Source organism: Rhinatrema bivittatum, chromosome 2 (assembly GCF_901001135.1).
Source record: "Rhinatrema bivittatum chromosome 2, aRhiBiv1.1, whole genome shotgun sequence".
Taxonomy (NCBI): Eukaryota; Metazoa; Chordata; class Amphibia; order Gymnophiona; family Rhinatrematidae; genus Rhinatrema; species Rhinatrema bivittatum.
In genome coordinates this window covers 271318922-271339474 of record NC_042616.1, presented here as the reverse complement: position 1 = coordinate 271339474, position 20553 = coordinate 271318922, and the positions used below count along the sequence as shown (strand labels likewise).

The 20553-nt window shown below is 41.7% G+C and overlaps 1 protein-coding gene across 2 annotated transcripts in view; it reads left to right on the top strand.

Annotated features, from left to right (window-relative positions):
- Positions 1-20553, top strand: part of VPS41 (VPS41 subunit of HOPS complex) — a 413500-nt gene that overhangs the window by 157193 nt on the left and 235754 nt on the right. For both annotated transcript variants that reach the window (XM_029589524.1, XM_029589523.1), the window contains exons 6-7: positions 8664-8726; positions 19205-19270. In XM_029589524.1, coding sequence (XP_029445384.1) covers positions 8664-8726; positions 19205-19270 — 129 coding nt within the window. The remainder of the gene's footprint in view (positions 1-8663; positions 8727-19204; positions 19271-20553) is intronic.

The window sequence follows — 20553 nt, the reverse complement described above, 5'->3', positions numbered from 1 at the left end:
ACAGGTCTCCTCGCTGCTCGAGTACCCGTTGCCTCCTAGAGATTCGTCTCATCCCTGCGTTCTTGTTCCTCGTTCTTGGTTCCTGTCTCTTCGTTCCTATCTTGCTTCATACTTCGGATTGACTACACGGACTTTGACTTTGCCTGACTACGCTATTGCCTTTCTCCAGACTCAGACTTCTGCTTCGTCTGACGATGCTACTGCCTTTCTCCCAGGACAAGCAGGATGGTAGTCCTCACATATGGGTGACGTCACTGGACGGAGCCCTATCACGGAAAACTTTTCTGTCAAAGTTTCTAGAACTTTTGACTGGCACACTGAGCATGCCCAGCATGCCATGATTCCTGTGTCCACAGGGGTCTCCCTTCAGTCTTTGTTTTCCACGCTGCAGTTTGCCTCGCGTTTAGGGGCTCTGTGAGATTTTGCTCACAAAAACATTTGAAATTTTACTTCACAAATAATTTCCCTACACGGGTCTCCCTTTGCGCACATTTCATCGACGCTCGGTGAGTACTGTGCCCTGTTCTCCGGTTGGTTCATGTCACCTCATCTGTTTCCCCGGGTTACCAACCGAATTGCGGCCCTCTTCTCCCTATGTCTATCACCCTCGGTCCACCAAACAATGCCTGCGAGTGTCTTTGCTGTGATCTCCCACCGGGTCCATCGGGGCTAGAGGGATTGGGACGTCCACGGTTCCCGTTGCGGTCGCCATTGATGCCGCCAGGGCAGCCGTCGATGCCCCGTCCATGCCTCCGTTGAAGCTGTCAGTGCTTCTATCGAGGCTTCTGTTGATGCCACCATCGATAATATCGAAGCCTCCATCGCCTACATCGATGCCCTCAACTAAAGAAAATGCTCCATACTTCGGGTTCTTAACCAGAGCCTCATGCAATCCTTGGGTGAGAAACAATGCCAGGAGCAGTAGAGGCACAGTGACCGTCCATCACCAATGCCATCCGGGACAGCGAGGGCATCTTCCTCGGTGCTAGAGAATGACCAGGCTGAGCACTGTGGGAATCATCACCGGCACAGTAACTGGACGTCGGTGGCAGCTTCCTTGGTGCTGGAGAATGACCGGACCGAGCACCGAGGGAAAGTCACTGCCACGGTAACTGTCCATTACCATTCTGGACATTGGTGGCAGTTTCTTCTATGCTGGATAATGACTGGGCCAAGCACAGAGGGAAACATCGTCGCCGGCACCGATGTGGCTCCGCGTTAGGTGCTGGCACTGATACCACACCAGCATCAATGTCCATTTAGCCAGTTTTGAAGCGGGCCCGGGTACAAGTGCCTGCATGCTCCTCTGCACCCGAGGCATTGAGGTGTTCCCCACCGACACCGGTGCCAGGTACTGAGCCATCACAGATTCATATGGAAGTGCCAGTAGCACCTATCCTGTCTCCCCCTGTAGCTGCGCTACCTATACCAGCTTCCAGGAAGGAGCTGGACATCCTTGTCCGTCAGGCTGTCTTCGATGCCTTCTGGAATCTACTAACACCGGAGCCATTGATATTCATACCGTTGTGGCACCGCCTTATTGTAGCACCTACCAACGACAGCCTACCGTATTTTTCGCTCCATAAGATGCACTTTTTTTCCCCCAAAAGTGGGGGGAAAATATCTGTGCGTCTTATGGAGCGAATATAAAAAAAACCCTAAAAATATAACAAACCCCCCACCCTCCTGACCCCCCCCCCCAAGACCTGCCAAAAGTCCCTGGTGGTCCAGCAGGGGTCCGGGAGCGATCTGCTGGACTTGGGCCGTCGGCTGCCAGTAATCAAAATGACGCCGACGGCCCTTTGCCCTTACTATGTTACAGGGGTTACCACTGCCATTGGTCGGCCCTAGTGACATAGTTAAGGGCAAAGGGCCGTCGGCGCCATTTTGATTACTGGCAGCCGACGGCCCAAGTCCAGGAGTTCGCTCCTGGAACCCTGCTGAACCACCAGGGACTTTTGGCAGGTCTTGGAGTCAGGAGGGTGGGGGGTTGTAGTTAATTAATTTGGCAGCTCTTGGGGGGTGTCAGGAGGGTGGGGGGTTGTTAATTAATTTAAAGGGTTGGGATAGGGTTTTTTTTTTTTTGGGGGGGGGGGGAGGGTTCCCACAGAAAGAGAAAGATAAAAGTTTTCTGATCTGGGGAGTGGACCGAAATGGCCCTCCCCACACCTGAAAACAAAATAGGGAGAAAAAAAATGTTATGCACTTCCCTAATTAGCTCCATAAGTTGCACAGACGCCCGGGGACAGAGCCAGTTTAGCACAACATTTTTTTTTTTTAAATTTTCCCCCTCTGAATCCTAGGTACGTCTTATGGTCAGGTGCGTCTTATGGAGCGAAAAATACGGTAATTCATCAATGCCAACTCGTCCTTCTGAGCCTCCACGGACCCCTGTACCTATCCCTGGATCGTTACAGGGCACTCTAATCTCGCTTCGGCACCGATCCCATCGAGACCTAAGTAAAGGACGTGTCTGAAACCATCCCTTTCGACCTGGTCACTAAAAAGGACCAGAAGTTTTCGGGAGGGTCTAGGTCGTAACTTCTCCCAAGAACTATATTGGTGTCACATATTGTTATTTTCCAGCTATATTTGACACAACACCTAGGGAACCTCTCTGTCATCCACATGAAATTCGAACAACATGTGATTGCTTCGAAATGTCCTCCCGTTGCCAGCAACAGGACTCCGTGCTAGATGGTGAGCCTGGCTTACGGCCCCTGATTTACAGCCCGAAGTCCAAGACAAACTTGCTGATCTGCCATGCACCGCAGATAATCTCTTCGTGCACAAGGTCCAACAGACAGTGGCTCAATTGCAAGACCACCGAGAGACCCTGCGACAGCTCTCTCCGTTTCTTGCACAGCAAAGAGGAATGCTAGAAGGACCTCTTACTACTCCCGTGTGAGACCAACTGATATCCAGATCACACCAGCTCCGCCAGTTGGTCAGGCTCCTGGATTTTTCAAACTTGCCAGAGAACAGAACGGTCCATCCCTCTGGAGGACCAGGGCTTGGGATACCATTCCCCAGACACAGCAAGGCAGAGGATTTTAATCCCGCTGTTTCCTACTTTCAGAGAAAATAGGTGACCTTCGCCCAACCTGTTCCTCAGAAATCTCAACAAATTTCTTCAGAAAGAAAAGTTTGAAATGGTGTCTCTCGGCACCATGCTTCCCTTATTACTATATTGCCTCTATTCTCTGGACTTTCTATACGCTTCATAGTGAGTCAACAACATTTTCAATACCAAGTTCTGCAATTCGAACTAGCTTCGACAACTTGTGTATTTCACCAAATTTTTCACCAAATGCCTATCAGTGGCTGCCGCTCATCTAGAAAGAACAACAGCATTCACGCGTTTCCTTACCTGGATGACTGCCAGTAAGGAGTCAATCCAAACAAGGAGCTCTAAATTCTCTAAGACTCACTATAAATCTACTACATTTGGCTGGGAATTCTGATCAACTACTATAAATCCCATATGGAGTAGATCTGGGCACTAAAGTCGCAACAGCCTTCCTGCCCAACAAACACGCAGACATCCTATCAAATTGTCCACATCTCTTCGCGCATGCAACATACCCTCAGCCCATTAATTCTTCCATTGCTGGGCCATATGGTTTCCATGATCCACGTCACTCCTATTGCTAGACTAGCCATGAGAAAAACTCAGTAGATTTTAAGTTTTCAGTGGCTCTAAGCCGTTCAACCGTTTTCATCCCTGATCCTTACCACTGATCCAATAACCAAATCCTCAGATGATCTTGGCCACGGTTGCATCTAACTTGGGTTGGAGAGCTCGTATCAATACCCTCCAAACCCAAAATGCGTCAACGCTGCTCCATGAAAAGTCTCAGTTCAACTTCCTGGAGCTTTGAGCCATGCGTTATGCCCTTTATGCCTTCAAACACTGCCTCTCACACAAAACTTTGTGGATACGTACAGACAACATAGTGGCAATGTGGTACTCGAACAAACAGGGACACAGGCTCTTATCTGCTCTGCCAGGAAGCTGTGCAGATCTGGGCCTGGGCCCCTTGCACACTCCATGCATCTCCGGGCCACTTATCTAACAGGCATACCAAACATGCTAACAGACTATCTCAATTGATGTGTCTATCCCCACAAGTGGCTATGGAGAAAGCTCTATTTCGTGTTGTTGAAAGATGAGCATCTTTGATGGGTGGAATTATTAGACGAGAGGTATTATTTGACAGATTCCTGTTGTTCTGTAACGTGATTTTTAAGCTTCCTGTTGTTCTGTAACGTGATTTTTAAGCTTGTTTGTTTGTGGTGATCGGAATGAATTAATTTGTGTATAATTATTAAAATCTTATAATCAATTCGTGATTTAATAGGGAGATGAAGGATGTTTTGTTTTCCATCAGGAAACCTTCAACCAGAAGATCCTACAGTTTCAAATGGAGGATGTTCTCGACTTGGTGTAGGACAAGTCAAGTCAGCTGGATTCGTTATCTCAAGGCCCAAGGGACTTGCTTCAATATGTATTCTACCTATCGTCCTCAGACCTTAGCACCTCTTCAGGCAAAGTTTATCTCAGTGCCATTGTAGTGTATCACCAGCAGGTAGAAAGGGCTCCGATCTCTTTCTGTTCTTTAGTATCAAAATTTATGATAGAACTGTGGCATTCTAAAACGCTAGTCAGTAAACTTCCAGTGCCTTGGGCCTCAATGTAGTCCTATCTTAACTTGTGAAATTTTCTTTCAAACCTCTTGCGTCAGCAGACTTGAAGTTTCTTACTTGGAAAGTGTTGTTTCATGTCACTGTCATTTTGGTACGAAAAGTAAGTGAACTACAGGCTCTGGTTTCATATTCACCATACCTTCCATTTTTTTTAATAATAGGGTGTATATACAAACTCACACCAATTTCCTCCAAAAGAGAGATGTTTCACATTAATCAAGCTATTGTGCTAGCCGCATTCTTTCTAATAACACATGTGCACAAAGGAGAACAGGCTCTTCGCTCCTTGGACTGTAAGAGCCCTGGTATATTACCTAAAGAGGACTCTGACTTACTGTCAACTGTTTGTGTCCTTTGATACCACTATATTGGGAAGGGCAGTTGCCAAACAACTCTGTTCAGTTGGCTAGTGGACTGTATAGAACACTGCTATGTGCTGGCTTACAGATTACAGACTGTCAAGGATCAAGTGAGAGCTGTGGCAACTTCAGTGACTCATCTCAGGGTCACTTCTATTGAAGACATTTGGAAAGCTGCTACTTGGTTGCCTGTTCACACCTTCACCTCTCACTACTGTCTGGACAACATGTACCCTGGAGCCAGTAACTTTGGACAAGTAGTTCAATGCAGCCTGTTCAACCAGTAATCCACTCTCTACTTGGTGGGGCTGGGTTGTCTTTAAGTTATTGTGCCAGTATACAACCCTCTGTTTGGGACTCCCCACGGTTTATGGCTAATTCATGCCTACTTGTTGATAGAGAAAGCAAGTTTGCTTATCTGTAAACAAGGTTCTCCATAAACAGGGTGAATTAAGCATAATTACTATCCACTTGCCTCCCTAGAGAGTTGATTACGCTTTATCAAGGTAAACTCTGGAAGAGACTGAGAGGTTTATAAGGCATTCATGTGGGAACTGCTGAATATACTTAGTAAAATCTTTACTGAGCTCTGAGACCTGGGTCAATTTCAACCCCATTGGTAGACATCACCCATGTATTATAGCTAATTCATTCTACACTCTATATAGAATCTTATTTACAGGTAAACAAACTTGCTTTTCGAGTGGAAAATGTCGGGGGCCTGGTTGTTTGCCCTTTATTTATTAGTGGTTGTTATAGCTATTTAATTATTTGGTTGAAATAAAATATACTTTTTTTTTTGTATTCAGCTTGTTGTAGACCTGCTCTTTAGATTGCTATGACTGACTTAGTGAGTTTGTCCAGCCTTGCATTGCTGTATGCCATGGCTCCTGGTTGCAGGATATTTGTGCTTACCATTTCACTAATTTGCGCTTGTTAATTCATTTTCAGTGAGGCTGAAAATGAACTGAAGGCAAGAGGAGATAATATCAAGAAATGTAAAAAAAAAAAAAAAAAAAGTAATTTTAGAATAAGTATATTAGATGTTCTTAATATTACTACTGCATGGCAAGCAGACAGCTGTATTGAATGGGCTGCTGTTTACTGTAAAATTCAGGATCTTACTTGTAAACAGTTTTTCCTGTTTTGGGCAATTTATGTTGCTGGGGTCTTTGTGTTGTTTCCTATAAAGTTACTATGACTTAAAAATCAAAATAAGTTTTTTACGTTTTGTCCCCTTTGTCCTTGTAGCAATTTTGTTTGTCTCTTATTTGTGATGTCTCCAACTGCAAGTGAAATTTTGGTCTGCACCCACTTTTATATCGGATTTTTCAATCTCTTGTGAACTGAACAGGCATAAGATTAAAAAAAAAAAAAATATATATATATATATATATATAAATCTATTTTTAGCTAGCATACCTTCTCCAGCCTTGCCTAAAGATGCCTTAAGAAGTAATGCCATAGTGATAGTCTTGTCATCTGAGTGGCATAATTGCTGGGTGTGCTAAGCTTCTGGGTTTCCACAAAATTAATCAGAGCCATCATGGAATAAAACGAGGTCCTGAAACGAGGGAGGATGAAAGTGATAGTTGTATGTTGAGGAGGAGAAAGGGTGTATAAACTTTGTGAAACCTTTCCTCTATGGAAAATATTTTGATGTCTGAAACACTTGATTCAGATACCACTAAAACATGAACACACATTGATGACAAAAGGTACCTGAAAGCCACTGACATAACTGCTCTTAAAGCAAAGTTGTTCATGTGTCCTTTTGAAGGCTATAGGTAGGAAATCATACATTCGGTGGAGAAGTGATCATATGGAATTTCAATTTTGTTACACTTTTTTTTTCATTCTGTGTTGCACGTCTGCTATTGCGGTGCATGAAGCTGTCTTCAAAAACATTCTTCTTTTCTTCTTCTTAAGGCTTTTCCACGGCAGTAGTAGTTCATGTAATATTCTTTTCGTTTGATGTACACTTCATTTTCTTTGAGAGGAAGAACATCAATTATGTATACATTTATGCATCACTTACTGACCACATAGACAAAATATGCAAATGGATTCATTTCAAATAAATATTTTCACAGATGCCAACGTACAACTCTTACAGAGATGCATATGTTTTAATCCTGTTTTGATATGCATTGGAGGAAGGGAATTTATGAGGGAAAATAATGAAACTTGTATTTATTTTTTTCTAAACGAAAGGGAGAACTGTCAAGACTACATTTAGAGATATCTTTTTAACTTAAAACATGGCAAATCAATACATGCTTCATGTTTTTGAAATATAGCTTTATTTAATTTTAATGCCATTTTGAACAGGCACATTTTTACAGAACATTTCTATTATTCAAGTCTATTTTTCTAGATAACATGGAATGCGGAAAACATAGATTTGATATGCACAAGGTGAAGCACCGACCAGATTACAATTTGGGGATATGAGAATTTAGAGTAACAATAAAAACCAAAGAATATAAAACAAGATGTAAAATCATAGTATAATAGATTTCAGTAACTTGTAAATTGTATTTCAGAATTGGTGGTTGTAGCACTAGCAATCTCAGAGGCAACCACCAATTAGAAACCACTAACGGACCTGGGATGGGATGGCATGGCAGAGAGGCATATATAAATCCCTTCAGTATCACCAAGCTAGAGGATATTAGAAAGCAATATTCAATGAAAATGCCTTCCATTATAAAGGAAGCATTTTTTCCATTTCTGGTGTAGTTTCTAAATATAGAATTTCTGTGATTTGATCCCTTTTAGGGTACATTTGAGCTTTTCCATAGTTACACTTGCCAAACTGTAGATTTCCCCATGTAATGTCAATGGGTTGGCTATGATTTCAGGATTTTATCTTTAGTACTTCTTGTAGCTATGGGAAAGTAGAGACTGGGATCTTTATAGGTCAAAATCTTTGGCAATCACAGAATTGTGTCAGACGATCCAGAGGGAGTTTTCTGTTTGCCACATTTGGGGGAATTAATTTTCCTTTAATCACAGTTTGGGTGCACATTTTGAAGGAATGCATGTAGATGGGATTTTGTGTTTATAGAGAGTTTGTGCCAAAAATAGGACATATTTAAATGTTCTTATTTATTGAAAATTTAAATTGGAAATTCAAAAAAGTATGTAAAAGATGTGTAAAAGATGGGGTTATATTCTTCAGTGAAGTTTAGAATACAGTTCTTAAGGGAATATCACTAAATATTGACAAATGTCAATTGTAGATGAAGGGTAAATAAGTTTTAAAATAAAACAGCACAATATAAATAAATATTTCTTTCAGTCAAAATAATTCTCTATTGGCCTTTGTGTACTTGAATATTATAGTGATAGCGAAGCAAGTTATACTGTTATAAATGTCTTCACAAAATGCACTGCTGCAAGAAAAGAGCTCTTTTTCAAAGAATACAGTATTAAATTGAAGACCTCAAAAAGATGATCTGCGAAGTGTGAAGCATTTTAAATTAAAACATTTGGATTCATGGCTCCAGCTATGATGAGAAGTCATTTCAGATCAACTTTTCAGTGTCTGTAATAGGGTGAATCTAAGATAACATGTTTTTTGTATGACTTTAGGTGCAAGTATTTGGATTGTACTCAAGAGAAGGGTTTCATGAAATCTTTGATTGTCCTATTAAAGTAAGTACATATATTTCATCTTGAGTGCTATATTGTTTGCACTAGTAAACATGCTAAATACAAAACTTTCTTTATATTAATGGTAAAGCAGTGAGCTGCAACCCATCAACAGGAGGAAGAAAATATAGAGATAAGTCAGTCTTTCCTGACCTTCTCTATTATACTATGCCATATGAGTCTCAGAATAGTGCAGCATATACTAGGATAGATCTGTTGTGCCAACCATCTATTATGGGGTTAATTTTCAAGTTTTTTTTTATTTTAATTGATTTTATTCATTACGGGCCAGATTTTAGTACCTACACGCGGGCATAGATTTGTGCGCACAACCCGGCACGCACAAATCTGCACCCGATTTTATAACATGCGCGCGCAGCCATGCGCACGTTATAAAATCCAGGGTTGGCACGCAAGGGGGTGCACACTTGTGCGCACCGAGCCCTAGGGGAGCCCAATGGCTTTCCCTGTTCCCTCCGAGGCCACTCCGAAATTGGAGCGGCCTCGGAGGGAGCTTTCCTTCCACCCCTCCTCCACCTTCCCCTACCTAACCCACCCCCCAGCCCTACCTAAACCCCCAACCTTTATTTTGGAAGTTGTGCCTACCTCTGGGCAGGCGTAGGTTGCACATGCCGGCCAAGTGTGATTCCCCCGGCACGGCCACTGTCCCGCCCCTTCCCCTCCCCTTTCACAAAGCCACGGGACATACGCGCGTCCTGGGGCCTATGCAAAATAGGCTCGGTGCGCGTAACCCCCCCCACGCACGTAGGGCTTTTAAAATCTGCCCCTATTCGTTTTATTACGGATTTAAATTGAATTGTGTTTGCACTTATTTGGTTTTATGATAATTCCTTTAATTTGCATGTAATTTATTTATTATTAATATTTATATTGTGAACCATTATGATTGTATGCAGAATATCGGAATATAAATAAATTAATAAAAGGTTTTATATGTGTAAATGAGCTTATGTGCAGAAATTCTTTTGAAAATTACCCCCTATATTTAGAAAGATGTGGATTTCTTACATTTTGGATCCCTGCACAGTTAGCTGTTAGCCATTCTTGTTTCTGGAGAACAGAGTTTGCTTCTACTTAAGTGAGTTGTATGTGTATGGGTCAGTGGGTGTAGCAGAAAGCTTGAATAAAGGTGCATATGTAGTAATACTAAATGAATATATAAGTGAGGGCAAATGTTCAAGTATGAATTGGTCAGTCACTGTGCAAAAATGTTTTTCTTAAGTCTGCAGAGGAAATGGAGATGCAATAAAACAGTGGTACTGAAAGTATTTTTGGATCATCAATAATATGTTTTATGTGCTTTTGATAATAAAATCCACCTTATTTGATTTTTAAACAGTACATTGTACTTCAATTCTACAAATATATTTTTTTCTTTGGGTCATCTTTTTATCCCTTAGGTCATTAAATTTTGTTGCTTCATTATCACATGATCAGCAAAAATATTGATTCAAACACAGTCATTGAATTGTCCTTGCTTGTGCTGATTTGTGCCTCTCTTTCTGTTCCTTTTAATGAGTAATAAAAGCAACTGTGGTTTGAGAGCAATAAAAATTGTATTTGGTCTGGCATCTTCAGCTTCTGCTACTACTTAACGTGCTGATAATCCTCAACGTGACTCCTTTTTGAGCTTTGTTTCACTGCTCTTTCCTCTTGCTAACATTGGTTCTTGCTTTCATTTCAGTTATTTAAGGTAGTCAGAAGTCTCCCCTTTCCAGACTTTAATGTGGACATTTCTAAACCCCAGAGCCAGTCAAGTTTTCAGAATGCTCACAATAAAAAGGCACTAGATAAATTTGCATACTTTGGATATATGGTACATGCATGTATTTCAGGCCTGTGGAGACAGATTTGAGAAACCCTGTTGTAATGTGCCTATATACTGCTTCTGTATTACTCCTTCAGTGCCTTAAGATAGGCTCATATGTTTATACTTGGACTTTCATTGCTTTCCCCTGTGAAAAATTCAGTTCAAAATTGCCCCCCATAGTCCACCACAAACATGGCCGGGCTTAGCTGTCTGACCCTATATTGCTTTATTTGCTGTGTCTTCCATTTTCTCGTTCCCTGTTTGGGACCATATCTTTCTTGTCTATACTCTGCAATACTGCAGTTCAGTCATTAAATATCACTTCTTTGTTACTGCCACTACCGGGGCATCTACCGTTGGCACTTTAAAGAACTGTTCTACCTCTGCTTGCTGTACGGGGGTACAGTTTGTATAAATACCAAAAACAGAAAAGGATCACCAAGTAGAAAGAAAAAATATCACCAAAAACTGATCTATTCTGAGAAAACTGACCCAAACCTGTGTGACCATCATAAACAATGCACCGATTGCACATAATATTTGTGACCCATATATTTGGTACATACCGGTAATTTGAATTCTAATCATTGGTCGAATGATGAGTGTTTGGGAGATGTCCTTCGACACATCTTGTTATATTTCTTCTTGTTTAAGAAAGTAGATGTTTAAACTGAGTTTCTATGCCAAAATTGAACAAGCTTGACGATTCCAATTGGCTTACAATAGAGACCGATGCCATTAAAATTGTATGGACTGAAATAATGAATCAGGCCCCGAAGAGATAAGTTTCACTTCTTATTTGCCATTTAAAAAAATATATATATAAAAAAAATTGACCAATGGTTAGAATTCAGATTGGGGCAGATTTTAAAAAAGTACGCGCAACCGGCGCAAAGTATGCCAGATTTTAAAAGATACGCGCGTATCTTTTAAAACCCGGGGTCGGCACATGCAAGGCTGTGCAAAATCGGCAGCCTGCGTGCGCTGAGCCGGGCAGCCTACCTCCGTTCCCCCCTCCCACACCTTTCCCTCCCTTTCCCTATCTAACCCACCCCCCAGCCCTAACTAAATCCCCCTCCCTAATTTATTTCGTTGAGTTACTCCTCTCGCCGGAGCACTCGTCCCCGCCTCCGGACCGCCGTCATGCCTCTGGAGACGCCCCGGGGCTTTGCGCGTGCCGGCGGCCTATGCAAAATAGATGCGCCGGCGCGCAAGTGCCCTGCCAGATTTACGCTCGCAGGGCTTTTAAAATCCCATTATATGCCAAAGATATGAGTCACGTATATTATATGTAATTGGTGCAATATTTATGATGGTCATACGGATTTCATTTTTGGGTTTGGGTCATTATTATTGGAGTTTCATCATTATATGCCTAACCTTTAAGACTGTGTCTGAGGTATCTGCCGTAATCATATCTTTTATGGCTGAATGCAGAGGAAAGGTTCTGGTAGGCTTCTTAATACCCAGATGACCCTGTAGCTTCTTTTCCTTCTACTGCTCATCTGTTAGATCTAAGGTTTGCTCCAGTTTAGAAATGAGTGTGCTCAGCTCTTCTCTGTGAAAAAACTAACTGCGGCATCTGATTCTATGTCACCATCCGAGTCTTCTCCAGAGCCCTGAGGACATTTTAGGTCCTCTGTTCTTCCTGTTTGAGCACTGTATACCGAAGGGGAATGTCCTGGGGAGAGGGAGCTTTCTACCCTCAGCCAAGGTCTTACCCTCTCTAGGGATGCCAAGGGGGAGACCTGGGCCTTCTGTCCATTCCAGTGACCCCTTTTTCTAGTAAGCCTTTTGCATAAGGAGAATAAATTCCATGTCCCAACAGGTTTTCCTGCAGACTTTGCCTGCTAGACTTGGGCCTGCTTTCTCTCTGCCAACAATGTTACCTTTAGCCACTGCACTGTGGACTTCCCTCTGTACCAGCAATGGCTCCTTTCCTGATGCTGCTACATCACTAACATTTGCTCAGTTGTCCACTTCTTGCAAACCCCTGTGTACCTGTTTTTCTGCTGGCTTTCCAATGCGTCACATTTGATGCAGAAAGAGCTTGCTATGGAACTCTGCTGACTGCTGCACTGCAGGCACTTTCCTACCTTTCTCCATGGGCCGGGCAGCAGGGAGCGACTGTATCCATTTTCACTCTCTCAGCGCTTCTCTTGCTCCTCATGTGTGTCCAGCATCCTGCAGAACATTGTTCTCGGCCCTTCTACTAGGTTCAAATGGGAAATGGATTTTTTTTCTCCCACCACCCCCCCTTTTTATGGAGAGGAAGAATAGCTATCCTCAGCTTACTTCCCTTTCCTGGGGAAACTGACCCATCCACGGACTGTAGCCCCCATCTCCTTTTTTGCTATCCTTCAGCAGCACCTACCAGCTGGAGGCAGAGAACTACTGGTAAGTTATTCTGTTATTCCAGATTATTTAGGTTCAAATGACATCAGAAAAGGAAGTTGTTTTCTGCCTCCACCTGCTGGTACAAGAGTATAACCCACTTAACTGGACCGATCTGTCAGGACTCAAGGAATGGAAATTAATGGTAAGTTTACATTTCAGTTTAGTTAAAATTATCTTGTTTTTTGTTTGTTTGTTTATATGAAATATCCTTACTAAATCTTGCCCATAGATCATCTTGTTTCATTTTGATCATCTTGGAACCTTTTCAGATAAAAAGCTTATTATTGATACTAATCTACTAAGATTCAATGCAGATAACTGATATCTTTCAGTATGGCTCTAGTTGGTCTAAAATATATGGTTGCATCAACTGTAACTCTGCATTAAGTATTTTTGTAAATGTGTTTGCCCTGTGTTGATTTGCACCTTTTATTATTTGCATTTGGGTGATTGCAGCAGCAGTGGCCCGTTTTGTCAATTTCCAGTCTAAAAATATTTCAAAGCTTTCCTAGTTCCTGAAACAGCCATACATTTTTTTCTAAAGATATGGGAGGGTGTGACAGGTCTGCTTTTGTATTTTTGCACCCCCCCCCCCTTGCAATACAGTGCCTTACAAAAGTCTTTACACCTTTGTACTCTACACTTTCATCATGAAAGAACAATTGTAGAAATATTCCAGAAGTAATTAAGAATGAAAAAAACAAAAAGGCTTGATTGCATAAATCCTTCCCCTTTTGCCTAACAAACTCAGATTAGCTTTGATTCAAAAAATTACCTTAGGGCCCATAATAAGGTAAATAGAGCCCACCTATGTCCATTAACAATAGTTGAACTCATTCAAATACTCCTGATAAAGAACTGAGCTGTTTCTGTTGTATGAAGTGTATTTGAAACAAAGGTTAAAATATACAAAAAAGGAGATGCTGAAAAAACTCCAGGAAAAGGATGTTTTAAAGATACAGATTGGGGAAAGGCTATAAGATTATTTCAATGCGAGTATTTCTTGGAGTATTCTCAGGTTGCTGCACCCTCCATCGCCTCAGGTACAAACTTGTGAGCCCTCTGGGGACAGGGAAATATCTATAAACACCTGAATGTAACTTGCTGTGATCTAAATGCACCTGAAATAAATAAAATACATAAAAGTAAAATCATTGCAAAGTGGAAACAGTTGACACCACCAATCTTGCTGCCCCTCCAAAGTCGATAGCTGTGGGTTAAAGAAACTACTGTGGAAGGGACACTGTAATTTCTAAGATTAATTTAAAAGAACTACAGAGTTCTCTGGCTGAGGCTGGAGGACATATTGACTGTTCAACAATTTCAAGATTACTCCTCAAACATAGCCTATATGGGAGTGGGGCATGAAGGAAGCTGCTGCTGAAGAAAAGTCATATGATGTGCTGCATAGCATTTGCAAGGAAACACTTAAAAGTGTTGCACGAATGTGGGCAAAGGTTTTGTGGTCTAGAGAGACCAAAGAAGAACTTTCTTGTCTCAGTGCTGAGCAATGTGTGTGGTGTTGCCCTGCTAGCACCGTCCCTATAGTAAAGCAGAGTAGTGGCAGCATTGGGTAGTGGGGATGCTTTGCAGCAGGGCGGACAGGGAGGCTTGTGAAGATTGAGGGGAAAAATGGATGGTGCAACATACGGGCAGATCCTGGAAGAAACCTGTTTCAGTCTGCCATAGACTTGGGCTTGGGGAGAAGGCTTTCAACCGCGCAGTGATCCTAAGCACAAAGCAAAAGTAACAGTGGAGTGACTCAACAAGAAAGAGAGTGAACCACTCATAGCCCAGACCTGAATCAATCGAAAATCTGTGGCTAGACATAAAGACTGCAGTCCACAAGCGATCCTAAGCCAGCTTGAAAGAGCTTGAGATTGGAGGGGATATTCACCTTTCAGTAGCACAGTGATTCTGTGCACAAAGCAAAAACAACAGTGGAGTGGCTCAGTAAAAACATAAGAAGTGCCATGCTGGGTCTGACCAAGGTCCATTGAGCCTAGTACCCTGACTCTAACAGTGCCCAGTGTGGGCCACAAATACCTGTCAGATCTCATAAAGTAGATCTATTTCCTGTTACTCCCAGGGAGACCAATATCTTTCTTTAATCTATCTGGCTAATAATGCTTCATGGACTTTTCCTTCAGGAACTTGTCCAACCTCTTTCAATCTCCGCTATGCTAATCGCCTTGACCATATCCTCTGGCAACAGATTCTGCAGCTTGATGGGGCACTGAGTGAAAAAGTGTTTTCTACAATTTGTTTTAAATCTGCTGCTGGTTGTTAGTGTCATGAAGTTTCTCCTTGTTTTAGTATTATTTGAAAGAATAAATAACTGTATGTTCCACCCCATGTCTGATTTATGAACTTCTATTATGCCCCCTCTCTGCTGTCTCTTTTGCAAGCTCAGGAGTCTAACCTATGTAGCCTCCCATGCTTTATCTTTTTGAGATGGGGCGACTAGCACTGCACCAAACACTCAAGGTGCAGTTGTACCATGGATTGATGCAAAGACAATTTAATATTTTTCCTTTTTTTATTCTCCATTTTTTTATATCATTCCTAACATTATATTTGCTTTTTTGACTGTTGCCACACACTGATTAGAGGGTTTTTTTAGGAATGTGGACCCTTGTACTGGGGTATGATTGTTGCTGCCGGACGAGCAAGCCCATATAGCCCACCTTGATAGCTGGCAGTTTTCCCCGAGTGGGACTGACAGGAGCTTCATCTGTGCCAACCATTATCCCCACAAGTTGGGCCCTTGGTTTCTGACGGCCGGCAGGTCTTAGAAGGGTCTCTGAGGTAATGGCAGGAGTAAAGTCCAACTCCAGTCAAAGGCTGGGGCAGGCAGCAAGGAAATGGAGATTAAGAAGCAGTGGGTCATGTCCAGGAGTCAAATAGGAGAGTCTGAGAGGAAGCCAAGGTCAATACCAGGAAGTCAAGCCAGGGGAGACAGGGCAAGACAAAAGAAGGAGCAGGGACAGAGCAGAACACCGAGGAACAAGCAACAAAGAAGGACCAGGACATGAAAGCACAGTGGGAGACCGGGACATAGTAACACAAGGAACCAGGAACAAGGGTAGTCAGTACAAGGAGAAGCAACACATACTGAGGAGCAGATCCATCAGAAAACTTGTTGCCAAGGCAAGAAGTACAGGGCTGAGCTGGTTTAAATGTCCAAGGAGAGTGACGTTATCCAATTGTGATTCCTGCACTATTCTTGCCAAAGTGCGCATAATTTGCACATAGGTCATCCACCACTTGGTCCCAACTGAGAGCATGTAATGGTGGCTTTCTGCTGCAAAGCCGAAGCTGGACGCCAATAAGTCAGGTGGCTGGAAGAGAGCAGCTGAGATCCTTGACCTCTAATGGGGTTTCAATGTATTGTCCATAAGAACTCCAGGTTCGTTTCCTGGGTGACTCCCAATTTAGAACCCAGTACTGTATACCTGTAGTTGGGATTATTTTTCCCTATATGCATCACTTTTCACTTTTCTATATTAAATTTCATGTGCCATTCAAGTGCTCAGTTTCCTTGCCTCATAAAGTCCCTCTGCAATACTTAGTAATCCACTGCTATTTTAACTGATTAATTTTGTATTATCTGTAAATTTGATCACCTCACTTATTGTTCCCTTTTCCATATCATTTATGAATGTTAAACAGCAAAGGTCCCAGTACCGATCCCTGTGTTGCTCCACTAATGACATTTCTCCATTTGGAAAACTGACCATTTAGTCCTACCTACTGTTTCCTATCTTTTAACCATTTACAAATCCACAACAGGACACTGCCTCTTATCCTATGAGTTTTTAATTTCCTGAGGAGTCTTTCATGGGAATTTTGTCACATGCCTTCTGAAAATCCAAATACACTACTTCAACTGGCTCATATTTATCTACATGTTTATTTATACCTTCAAAAAAAACCTGAAAGATTGGTAATGCAAGATTTTTACTAAAAACATGTTGACTCTTCCCCATTAAGCCATGTCTATATGACCAGTGATTTTGTTTTTAAAAATAGCATCTACCATTTTGTCTGACACCACTGTCAGGCTCACTGGCCTAAAGTCTCCTGGATCACCTTGGAGCCCTTTTTAAATATTGGCATCACATTGACACCCTCCAGGCCTCAAGTATTATGGCTGTTTTAAATGAAAGGTTACCAATTACTAGCATCAGGTTTCCAATTTCATGTTTTGAGTTCTTTTAGGACACTGTTATAGATGCCATCTGGTCCTGGTGATTTGTTACTGTTTAGTTTGTCAGTTTGATCTATTACATCCTCCATTATCACAGAGATTTGTTTTAGTTGCTCAGAATCATTACTATTAAAGAATGTTTCAGGTGTGGGTATGTTTTCAACATCTTCCTCAGTAAAGACCGAGGCAAATAATTCATTCAGTTTTTCAGGGAATGCCCTCAAGTAGCCCAGTCAAAGCCTAGATCTGAATCCAATTGAAAATGTGTGGCAAGAGTTGAAGACTATAGTCCACAGACAATCCCCAAACAACTTGAAAGAGCTTGAGCTCTTATGGTATCTTATGGATACAAAGTGCACTATCCTGCTGTGCAAAGTTGGTAGATACTTATTCTATACGACTCATGGCTGTTATTGCTGCAGAAGAGGCTTTTATCAAGTATTGAGTCAATGTGTGTGAAGACTTAAACAGTTTAAGTTTTTATTTTTTTATTCTTCATTACTTTTGGAATATTTCTATAATTGTTCTTTCACAATGAAAGCATAGCGTATGTTTAGATCAATGAAGCAAACTCCTACTTTAATGCTTTTTGATGTGTATGTTTTTTAGAGTGCAGAATATGAAAAATGTACAAGGGTATAAAACCTTTTTGCAAAGCACTGTGCCTTTCAAAGCATGCAGGAAAGAAAAAGTGGCAACTTTTAAACATTTCATTGCTACCTTTTTCCATTTATTTTAAAATGGTCTTCCCTTAGCTAATATATGAGATTCAGTTAATAAATATAACTATACAAAAAAAATTGTCTTCCCTTAATTCTTCCAGTTTTGTTCCCTCTCTTCAGGGTGCATACCTAGTACCATATGTTGAATATCAAAGGCCAGCACAGCGGTTGCTATCTTGCCTTCCTCCTTGGGCCTAAGCAACATCACCTCTGTAAAAATGTTCAGGTTCACCCAGCCCCAGTGGTCAGGGGATCCATACAGTGCTACTGCTTGAGCCATGGAGCCAGCCCCATGATTTCAGTGTTACTTTTGAGATTGCAAGTCTGAATTTTTTTTTTTTTTTTTACTCTAAAACATGTTGTCAAGATTCCTGACTGAGTTTTGAAACCAGTCAAATAATGAAATTTGGATTACATATTGAGAACTTCAGTAATAAAAAAAAATTGTCTACTTCTTTTTATTTTCTTATTGGGGTAGATAAACACAAGTCATTTTGCCCGCATTGTGGATGGACACAAAAAATCTAAGACCTGGTTTCCATGGATAAAACACTGAAATGACTTTCATTAGTGCCCTCTTAACCTTATAATATGTTTTTATAAGTGCATACTTCTTATTTTCTTTATATGAAACATATGCTTTTTTAAAATTAACTAGTTTTAAAAGTAATAAATTTAAAGAAGTGAATTTTCAAAATCATTAGTGTAAAATTCCATTTTACATGTATTTATAAGCCTTTTGAAATGTTATGTATACAAAATTATGTATACTTGAAAGAAGCATTCCCAGGGGTGGAGATATGGTGGAGAAACCATTTGGATGCATACTTTATAAAACTGAAACTATGCATGTTAAATGTATGCTTGAACATTTACATCTTCTCCCATGTAGGTGTAGTTGTGTGCATGTATGCTGCATAAGAGTTCTTGTGAACCTGCTCATTTTCATAGCAGACTTGCATACATAAATCTGTTTTGAAAATTATGGCTGAAGTCTGCAGGTAATTTGTTTGCGAAGACTTTAGCCTGAGCACTATTTAATAAAATTGGGCTCTAAAAATTAAATTTGGATTAAATGTGGACCAATATCTGAGAATATTTGTCAGGTTTTTTTTGTGTCATATTGATCTCGTGGCTGTTATTGGAATCTGACTATCTTTCTTATGGTTTATTTGATGTGCATTATGCTGTCTAATAACGATGTGTTTATGAGGGACTATATTCATGTTCATTCAGTAAGAAAAGCAGAATAGCAAGTTGTTTTGTAAAGACCCACATGACATCAACACAATCTAAAATTATTTGTATTCCCAAAATGTAGATTGTTGCTGTTCATCCTCAGTTTGGAAAATCCAGCTGCAAGCAGTTTGTAACAGGAGGAAATAAGGTAGGCTTTTTGTGAACTAAAATATGTTTCCTGGAGATCTCTCTCTCTCTCTCTCTTCTTTCTCTGTTTCTCAGGGTTCACTAGCCATACACCTTTTAATTTTGACAGATGTTTCTTTTTGTGGGGGAGGGGCAGTAGTGTTAATTACTTTTCAACACTGTGATTTGCAAAGAGTTAGATATATCCATTTATGCATCTTTCACTTCTTCCTCCTCTTTGCAATTTCTTTGAAAAGTTAATAAATACATACAGAAATGGTTGCGTCGGAGGTGGACACTTGGGCCAAGGTAGGGTTGATGCAACCCGTAGGTGAGGACCTATGGGTTCCCACCGTCGGCAGGTGGAGTGGGCTGATAGGCAGAGGCCGCTGGAGCTTCACCTATACCAGCCCTCATTCCCCGCGGGTTGAGCCTTTGGGTGCCGGGGCCAGCAGGACTTAGGAGGGCCTCGAGATAGAATAGCAAGAGAGGTTGGTTCAGCCCAGAGACAGCAGGTGAGGTATGGTGTAGTCCTATTCTGATCTGGGTAAGGTTCTGGAACTCGGGTGCCAATGGAACAAAGGCTGACTGAGGGCGCTCGAGCAAAGGTAGGCTGAAGCCTAATCAGTCCAGGTCCAGGGAGTAGGCTGATGAGGCGTCCAACGGTAGGCTTGAGTCAGGGCCGGCGGCAATCCAAGGGCTGTGGCAAGAGATGCTGAGGTCTGAACACGGAGAAGTCAATAGCGAAGTCAATCAGAGCTGAGTCTGATCATGGAGAAGTCAATAGCGTAGTCGGACAAAGCGAAGGTCAGGGTCTGGAGATAGGCAATATGTGGTCAGGCGAAACAGAGGTCTGGGTCTGGAGATAGGCTATAGTGTAGTCAGGCGAAGCGGAGTCAAAGTCCGTGTAATCAATCCGAAGCATAGGCAGGGCAGAAACGAGGAACCAGGAACAACGAGGATCAGGAATGTAGAGTAGAGACAAATCTTTTAGCAGCAACAAGTATTCGACCAGCGAGGAGACCTGTTGCAAAGGCAACGCTATGGAGTGTGGGGCCTGAGCTTAAATACAATGAAGAGGTTGACATCATCATCCGGGGCGGCAGCCAGGTTCTTCATCTAAAATTCTTGCAATTGGAGTCATACTTTTTTCTATAATTTTTGCTAAGGAAGGTAAATTTGATATAGTGCAATAATTAGATAAGTCAGCCAGGCTTTGAAGAGGATTTTTCACTACCGGATGTACGTGCACACTTTAAAACATTTTTGGGACCCCTATTCCCTACTAGCTGTGCGTGTCTGTGC